Source organism: Corvus kubaryi, unplaced genomic scaffold, assembly GCF_017639235.1.
Source record: "Corvus kubaryi isolate FWS band 111438036 unplaced genomic scaffold, C.kubaryi_AGA036_p1.0 37397, whole genome shotgun sequence".
Classification (NCBI taxonomy): domain Eukaryota; kingdom Metazoa; phylum Chordata; class Aves; order Passeriformes; family Corvidae; genus Corvus; species Corvus kubaryi.
The window spans coordinates 12,809,945-12,818,829 of record NW_024581136.1 but is presented as its reverse complement, the minus strand read 5'-3'; the positions used below and the strand labels follow the sequence as shown (position 1 = coordinate 12,818,829).

At 59.9% G+C, this 8,885-nt stretch overlaps 1 protein-coding gene across 1 annotated transcript; it reads right to left on the bottom strand.

Annotated features, from left to right (window-relative positions):
• Positions 1-1,198: 1,198 nt before the first annotated feature.
• Positions 1,199-8,465, bottom strand: PSMD2 (proteasome 26S subunit ubiquitin receptor, non-ATPase 2). The gene is made up of 21 exons (XM_042042606.1): positions 8,299-8,465; positions 7,515-7,571; positions 6,988-7,152; positions 6,619-6,740; positions 6,020-6,244; positions 5,758-5,916; positions 5,342-5,486; positions 5,093-5,153; positions 4,683-4,829; positions 4,406-4,512; positions 3,888-4,015; positions 3,724-3,811; positions 3,289-3,451; positions 3,072-3,173; positions 2,839-2,984; positions 2,540-2,623; positions 2,239-2,407; positions 2,047-2,141; positions 1,778-1,904; positions 1,572-1,690; positions 1,199-1,490 (listed from the first exon to the last, which is right to left on the bottom strand). Exons 1-21 carry the CDS (start codon positions 8,431-8,433, stop codon positions 1,308-1,310), a joined length of 2,727 nt encoding a protein of 908 aa, XP_041898540.1. The 5' UTR covers positions 8,434-8,465; the 3' UTR covers positions 1,199-1,307.
• Positions 8,466-8,885: the final 420 nt, after the last annotated feature.

The following is an 8,885-nucleotide window of genomic DNA, read 5'->3' as shown; positions in this document are numbered from 1 at the left end:
CCGGAGCCGCGCCGGGCCCCGCCCCCGCCCCGCGCGTTGCGCCGACGCCGCGCCCGCCCCGCCGCTGCGGTCACGTGGTGGGGCGGGGCGAGCCCCGCGCGTCCCGGAGGAGGCCGGGGTCCGCATGGCTGCGCCTTCTCCCGACGGCCGCGCCCGCCTCTCGTCCCTCCGCCGCGCACCCCGTGCACGGTCATGTGGCGACTGGGCGCACCTGGCACCGGCACCGTTCGGGACACGCAGTCGCCACGCGCCTGACACCATCCGGGACCCACAGCCACCCAGGGATCGGTACCCGCGGCACTCGCACCCATTCGGTGCTTGGCATCACCAGGACCCGGCCTCACCCAGGACCTCCCCCCACCCAGAACTTGACATTGCCCCGGCCTGCACCCACCCGTGCTCCATCCACCCTCGGCCACATCCGTGGCCGCAGCCCCGTGCACCAGCACCTTCTCGGGACCAGCATCCACCCGGGGTCTGCTCTCACGCGGGACTTGCACCCATCCAGCACCCACCCCTCTCCTACGGCCAGGAGCTGCACCTGCCCAGAACCCACCCAGCACCTCCCACCCACAGGGGACATGGTCCTCACCTTGTACCCTGCAGGATGCAGCACCTTATCCCTACCCTTCACGCATCCCACTCCCCTTGGGACTCAGCACCACACACCCATTCCACTGTCCATCCAGCACCGCACTCCCACTCAGACACAGCCTCCCCCTGCCCGCCCAGCTCGGGCACAGCAGGGTCCAGACATGGTCAAGTTTGGAAACAGGACAGGGCTTTCCTCTTTGCTAAAAATACTTCCCATGTGGCTTCCATCTCCCCCTCCCCAGCTGCTTTTAACCCCAGTGCCCGCTCTGGAGCAGCACCAAATGATGGCAGAGCCCAGTGCATCTGGAAGGGCAGTTGAAAGCTCAGAGTTGCCAGCCAAGACCCCCCACGAGGGCAGTCCCAGTCAGGTACAGGCCCTCCAGGCTAAAGGGGAGTTGCACACTCCAAGCACATGTGGCTGTGCCAGGCACACACACACAGGGCACAGTTAGATGCTGAAATTTACGAGTACCCATGGCACTCCACGACTCTTATGTTCACGCCCCGCATCTTGGGGTCTGCACTGTGCCCAGCTTCCATGGGCCACAGGCACACCCAAAGGGATGAGAGCCCAGCCCACACTTCCAGCACAAGGAGAGCAGCATTAGAGTCTCCGCATAGTTTATTTCCTTGACTCTCAGTAACAAAAACAAACTAGGTTTTTTCCCTCCCCTCCCAAACCACCTACCCAACCCCCCCAGCTTCCCCTTGGCTCAAACATCATAGTTGGGGTTCTTGCGTAGGATAACAAACCCCTCTAGGATGGGTGTCACAGGCACGTGCTCCTCTGTGGCCAGCTCTGCCCGCTCTCCATGTGCCAGCAGCACCGGTGTTGTGTGAGTCTGGAAGCCAGTGATGGTTTTGGGCTTGCCTGCCTGGCCCACCACATCCACAGCCTGTGAGAGAACAGCAAGGTCAATGCCAGGGACACACAGGGACACCAGAGCACCCCCTGTCCAGCCCTGGCTGCCCCTTACCTGTCCTACCCGAACCGACACGGGCAGAGGCCGCAGCTCCTCGTCGAAGGTGACCAGCATGCGGGGCTGCATGGCAGCAACAAGGCCGTAGAGAACGTAGTGGGACTTGCCCAGGATAACTGGAGGGGAGACAGAAGTAAAGAGGCTGAGCTATGCCCACCCTGTGGGGCAGAGAGGACTGGGGGGACAGAGCCCACACAACTCACTGTTGCGCACATCCAGGAAGGACACGAGGACAGTCAGCAGCCCAGCCACAGCCACCTGGCTCATGAGCTGGCGATCACTGTGGTATGGACATAGGGTGAGTGTCCCCTTGCCCAGATGAGTCAGGCCCTAGTGTGGCAGAGAAAGCACATGAAAGAATGATGGAGTAACTCCTGGGTCTCCCAGCCCTGCCCTCAGGAGGGAGACATCCCCAGGACAGGGACCCCAACCTTCCCCTTCCACACACAAGCAGTGAGCACGGTATCATCACCTGGGCCAACCGCACCATGAAGAGGTTGTTGGGGTCCTTGGCGTGGTACTGGGCCAGCTGCCGCAGCATCGCTGCCAGCCGGGCGTTGTTGGTACCTGGGGACAAGGAGGTGCAGGCAAGAGTAGTGTAAAAGGCACGGGTCTCCCACCTTCTCCCCCGACAAACCCCAAACCAAGCTGTCCCCAGGCTTACCACTGCCCACCATGCCCATGGCAAAGATGGAGTTGTAGGAGACCTCGGGGTCAGCGTCGTGGGAGAACTTGCTGAGGGTATCAAGGATGTTGAGCCGGGGATTGGAGACTGAGATGAGAGCCAGGGCCAGGGGCACAGCACGGCGGAGGGTGGGCTCCCCATACCGCAGCTGCACAGAGGGGAGGTGGGTGTTAGACCCAGATCACCAAGCGCAGCAAGCTCTACTGAGATGTGAGGCAATAAACAGTTTCTGCTCCGAGGTCCCTTCCCAGCTCTGTGCTGTCCCCCTGGTGACACTCACCAGGTGGCCGAACGTGCGCAGGCCCATCTCCGCACCAATCTCCTCACCCATGGCAATGAGCGCGATCCCCAACACCGCTACGCCCTGCAGGGACACAGGCACTGAGCATTAGGCAGGGAGCACCCAGCCCAATTACCAAGTTCTTAAATCTCTGTGCCCACCCCAAGCCTAGGGGGACAGGGTGAGCAGGGGATCCTGCGGAGAGCTGTTTTCCTTCAGCTCTGACACCACAATGACCTTAGGGAGCCCTCCAAAGCAAGTTCCTGCTCCAGGAACACACATCCTAGCCATTTCCCCACCTGATGAGCCCCCATGTCAGCTGAGCTCTCCTTCTTCTCCTTCTCTTTCTTGTCCTTTTTGTCCTTGTCCTCCTCTTTCTCCTTGGAGTCAAAATGCTCACTGCAGATGTGCAGGAGCTGTTGCACCTTCAAGACATTCCCTGAGCCTGGAGGGAAAGTGGAGGACTAGGATCAGCAGGCAGAGAGCCCTGGACCTGCTCCTGCCTCCCCCGACCCCAACCAGCCCAACTCACCTGCGTAGGCACAGATATCCACCAGTGTGTTGGCAAAGCTGCGGAATGGCTCTGACACCACCTCCAGCGCTGCCAAGATGGCCTCAATTGCCTCTCCCTTCCCTGTCAAGGAAAGAATGGTGGTTATGGTGGTGTCATGGTGGTTAAAGGACAGTGGTAGAGGGGTGCTCCCAACCTATCCCCCAACCCATGAGCCACTGGCACTGCCCAGCCTTACCCAAGTGGTTCAAGCCCAGGCCAAGTGGCAGCCACCGGGCGTACGTGTCCTTCAGTTCCGTCTCTGATTTCTCCATGATGGTCTGGAGGATGGTCGAGGTGACATCCCCATTGCAGGAGCCCACTGATATCATCCCACAGGCCAGGGCGGTCACACCAGCCACCTGGTGAAGGGGAAAGGAGCCGTGTCATACACAGGGACAGCTCAGAGTAAGCTGGCCTACAGCACTAGGTACCCTTGGTCTCCACTTCCTGTGCAAATCTGGGCTACTGGGAGACCTGATGGTTTCCTACACTCCTAAATCAGCTGCAATCCCATTGTGGCAGCAGCTCAGATAAGGAAAATACGGTCATGCTCTTCTGGCACAGCATCTGTATTCCAGGGGCACTGGATGGGGAAGCAGGAATCACAGGCAAACCCTGCCTCACCGCCTACCTCCATGCTGGACTTGGAGTCTCCCATCACAGGTAGCAACAAAGTCAGGACATCCTCACGGTTGGAGCCTGCATACGCCAGTCCCAGCCTGCAGAGAGTCCAGAGGGGTGTGAGGGAGGAGCTGCACCCCGTGCAGCACAGGCAGGCTGAGGCCAGGCCCTTACCCAAAAATGGCTCCAATCCTCATGGTGTTGCTGTTGTGGAGGACATAGTCAGACAGGAGGGCCAAGGCAGGATCACACTCATTTTTCACCCCTGAGTTGACGATGCCACAGGCCAGGAGGGCTCCAGACTGCAAGACAGAAGCACCATCACACACTAGCCACCAACACACAAAGCTCCCTGCCAGCCAATGACTGATGTCACCTCACGCATCACACCCACTCCCCAAGATGTGCAAGTTGGTACAAGGTGGGCAACACCACTCTGGATCCAGCTGAGCAGTCCAAAGCTCGTAGCTCTGTGACAACAGGAGCCCCCAAGGTGCTTCAGGCAGTCCCCAAGAGATCCCCACCTTGCTGTGAGATGCTCAAAAGCCTGGAGCATAGAGCATCCAACCCTTCTCTGTGCAGGAGCTGAGCTGCACAGGGGACCAAAGCAAAGACCAATCTCTAGCCAGCTGCACACCCAGCTCACAGCAGGACTGCCCCACGCAGACACAGAGCCAGGATCTGTCACTGACCTTGATGTAATCCTCTGAGGAGTACAGGTACTTGTCAATCTGCGTGAGCCCCCCGTCCACATCCCACAGCAGGATCGTGCCCAGCGAGGCTGCAGCACTCAGCATCCCTGCGGTCCCAAGGGAGAAAGGCCCACATCAGGCCTGAACTGATGTGCCCTGCCTGGGGCTTGTGGTAGCCAGGGACATGGGCCAGCTCAGCCACCCTCACCGCAAAAGGGACAGGGTGGTAACCCCAAGCCCAGAGGCACCTCCAGCCCTGCCCAGCCAGCTCGCTCACCATGGTCCTTGTTCTTGTACAACCATTTATTGCCATCATCTGTCAGCAGCTTGTCCTGTCCAAAGGCAGCGTTCACAAAACCATTCACAAAGGAGGAGGCCAAATTCATCCGGGCTGAGTCCACTTGGGAACCACTTCCCCCAAACCCTGTTGAAAAACATCATAGTGAGGAAAGCAGCAACAGAAGCCCTGCCAGCCCTCCACTATGCAGCCATCCCACACCACAGGGGAACAAGGACCTGTCCCACCACCAACAGAAAGGAGAAGCCCAAATTCACAGGTCAGAGACCATGAACAGGCCATCTGCCCACCTCAGGATACACATCTGACCACACAGGCTCAGAGGTGCTTGGCAGCCTCAGGAACTCCCCACAGGCAGGGACGATAAAAGCCACAACACAAGCCCTTACGGTTATTTTCCAGGTGGGTTTTGTAAATATCGTCCGGCACTTTGGGCTCCATGATGTCCAGCTGCAAAACAAGGGAGGAGGGGGTTACCTCCTGGCCAGCACATCCTACAATGGCAATCTCTCCAGGAGGTGTCTGGCCCAGATCATAGGGATGAAGGATTTCTTCTCAAATCTTGCCACAGAGCCTGGCAGACAGGGCAGCCACAGCTGGAGGTAGCCCAGGGTGGTTTTCCCAGCTGGGACACTCACCTCTCTGGCTAGGGCCAGGAAATTGCTGTTGAGCTGGACATTGGACATGATCTCTGTTAGGTCCTCATACTCCTCCACATCCTCATTCAGCTCCAGGAAGACCCCATGGCGGCCCAGCATAAAGGCCATCTGCTTCTGGACAACTCTGTGCAGAGGGGAGGAGCTTCCTGAGTGCGCAGAACCGAGCAAGCCCCAGCACGAACACAGGCTCACCAAGCAGTGTGCCAACCTGCCCTGCCCAAGGCATATAGAGATGACCCACTCCTGCCCATCCTCATTTCAGGGACAAGAGTCTCAATCCAAACCCCCAGACATCTCCAGCAGTGACAGATCCAACCTGTCTCTGCCCAGATGGGGAAACCTTGCCCCAACAGGATAAGCAAAGGCTCCAGAGGGCAGGGAACATCTCTGCTTACACATCTTTGCAGGAAGTGAAGATGTCCTCCACCAGCTCCACATCATTGAGCATCAGAGCCAGGCGCAGGGCTTCAGGGTAGCGATTGAATTTGCGGAAGATGCCCAGGGCACAGCGCAAGAGAGCTGAGTTCTCGGGCTCCGGGACATAGCTTACACAGCTTTAAGGAGGAGACAGACATGAGGGTGACAACCACATCAGGCAATCTTGGCCCAACAGGGATCAGGTCCTGTCCAACACCTCAGCCTGCCAAGCCCCCTCACCTGGTCAGGTAGAGGCACACTTTGGAGTAGGCATTGTCATCGATGTACTTCTCCAGCATGTCCATCTGCTCTATCTCCATGAGCAGGTCACAGGCCTCATGCTCTGCGTTGTGGGCCATGTTGTAGGGGACGATCTCCTTGACCAGAGTGAGAAGTGTGTCCCTCTGAGCCTTGTCAGCTTCATCGATCTCCTGCCACTCCTTGGCCACCTCTCCTGCCAAGTGCCTGCAGGAACAAAGGGGCATCACTGCTACAAAAACCAGTTTCACTGAGCCATGAGAATGCAGAGCAGCTGCTCCCAGTTAGCCAGGGTTGTGCTGTTTATGGAAGCTCTACATTCTGCAGAGCTTACGAGGGACAAGCCCAGAGGAGGAACAGGGTTAAGAGCAGAGATTTCAGAGGCCATGGCAGCAAGACCTCTGCAGCTAGAAACCCCTGCGAATAGAGCATGAAGTGACACATGTGCAGGTGTGACAGGGGCAGCTGAACACCTGACCAGCTAGTCAAGACACATTCCAGACCGGCCAGAGCCAAAGCGCTCCAGGAAAATTCCCCTGACCCCTTATCCTTCCCCAAGCTCTGGTCCCACTCAGGCTTACCTGACATATTCATGCCCCCAAGATGCCAGCTCCTCTTGGGAGCCCACCAGTCGGTACTTCAGACACTCACGCTCCCCACTCATGGTCATGGCCAGGACAGAAATGATGTCTGCTGCAAAGCGCTGCAGGAAGAGTGCAGAGCTCCAGACACAGGCCAGGAACAGGGAAGCAGGGGCAACCAGGGACACAACACCCTCCCTGTGCCCACAAACCACCACAGGTGGCAAAGGTACCATCCTGGCAAGTTATAATCCTCTGGAGCAAGTCACAGAGACTGCTGTTAGATCCCAGGGTCCAGAGGGCTCTGGGATCGCCTGCCCCAGCACTGTCCCCTCAGTCACATGGGATGGTAGGGCCAAGAGTTTCTACCTTGTTCTCTCCTGGAGCCATGTTCTCATAGATCTCTTTCAGCTTGCCATAATGGGGCCGTAGGAACTTGAGGGGTTTGGGAACGGAGGTCATGGAGGTGGTGGAAGAGCGGATCTGCCTCCGCAGCTCCTCCAGGGCTGGGCGGTAAAGTGACGTGTCTTTCTCCTGCAGAGGGAAGCTGGCTGTCAGGGGCTGGTTCCTGAGCCACCACCTCGTCAGCCCTCCCCAAACACAGCCACGGCTCTTAGCAGAGCAGCCCCCCACCCTGGGCTGCCTCCTTCAGCCCAAAAGCTGGAGAAGGAGGGCACAGCAGGGCAGAAAGCCTCTTACACACCAGGGACACAGAGGTCTCTTGGGCACAAGTCAGACTGGCAGCAAGGTTGGGGGACAGATCACAGCAGACAAGGAGGGGCCCCACCCCACTCAAGGTAAAATCCCCCCATCTCCACTGCACTAGGAACAAGTGGAGCCAGAGAGAGTCAAATCCTGGCCAGGACTCCTTGCTGAGGGGCACAGCACAGACTTACCCCCAGGCGCTCCACCAGCATCTCCAGCTCATCCTGCAGCTGCTTGTCCTCCTCGGACTGCCAAAATGCACAGGAGAAAGCAGAGTTAAGGGTGCAGAGCACAGTGAATCTCAGTGTGACAGAGGCAGGGATGTCACCCCAAGCCGCAGGGGTACCAGGACAGTGACACACTCATTGCTCAGGGCATCATCCTGTCCCAGTGCTGCCAGGGTGGAGCAGCGCTCACGTTACTGGGGATACCCTCCCAAAGAAACCATCCATTCCTGGGGTGTGAGATGCACCTCCCCCATTACTCTGTGCTGTATGAAAACAACCCATTAGAGAACAGCACGTCAGATCATGGCCCAGCGGAGGGACACCCCAGTGACAGCAGCCCCTTCACCCACAGGCTGTGTCCCCCAGCCCATGGGGAGCCCCAGAGCCAAGGTCACCCCCATGCTGGGCAAAGCGGGGACCCCTCCATAGTGCCCACCGTCACACGCACACCCTGGTTACATCACAGCTTCCCTCACCAACACTCCTCTGAGACCCCCAGGCCCCCGCCCAGAAATGGGAACCCTCAATTGCGTCACGCGGGCACCCCATGACGTCCCGGCGCCGTCACGCGTCCCCGCTGGAGGGAGTCCCCGGAGGGACGCTGGCCGCCCCCGCGACGTGGGATGACGTCCCGTTCCCGGAGGGATGCCGGCCAACCCCGTGACGCGAGATGACGTCCTGCCCCGCCGGTGACGCGGGCCCGAATGGGCCGTGACTCAGCTGCGGCCCGCGGCGCGGCGGCACTCACCAGCTCCTGCTCCTTTTCGGGCCCGGCGGGCGGGTCCCGGCGGTCCCGGCCCCAAGGCGGCGTGGGCTTCTCGTCGCCGCCTGCCCCGGGGCCGCCCTGCACCCGGCTCTGCCCGCCGCCACCGCCCGCGTCCATGTTCGCCCGGCCGCGCTTCCGCCGCACCGCGCCTGCGCAACGCCGTGACGGCACCGCCGCGCGCCGGGGGCGGGGCCAGGGGCGGGGCGGCCCCACGTGCGGGGACATCGGCACCGGCACCGACTCTGACAGTGACACCGGCACCGACACGGGCACCGACACTGACACCGGCACCGACACGGGCACCTACACTGACGCCGGCATCGGCACTGGCACCAGCACTGACACCGACACCGGTACCGGCACTGACACTGACGCACCAGTATTGACAGCGGCACCGGCACTGACGCTGATACCGGCAACGGCACTGGCAGCTGGAGAGCCGGGGCTCCGCCGCCCTGGCATGGGCCACGCTGCCACCCGACCTGGGCAAGTGAAGTAGTATTGCTGGCAGGCTTGCCGTGGTCCCCATATGTCACAGACACCCGTGGGCACCCTGGTGCCCCACTACC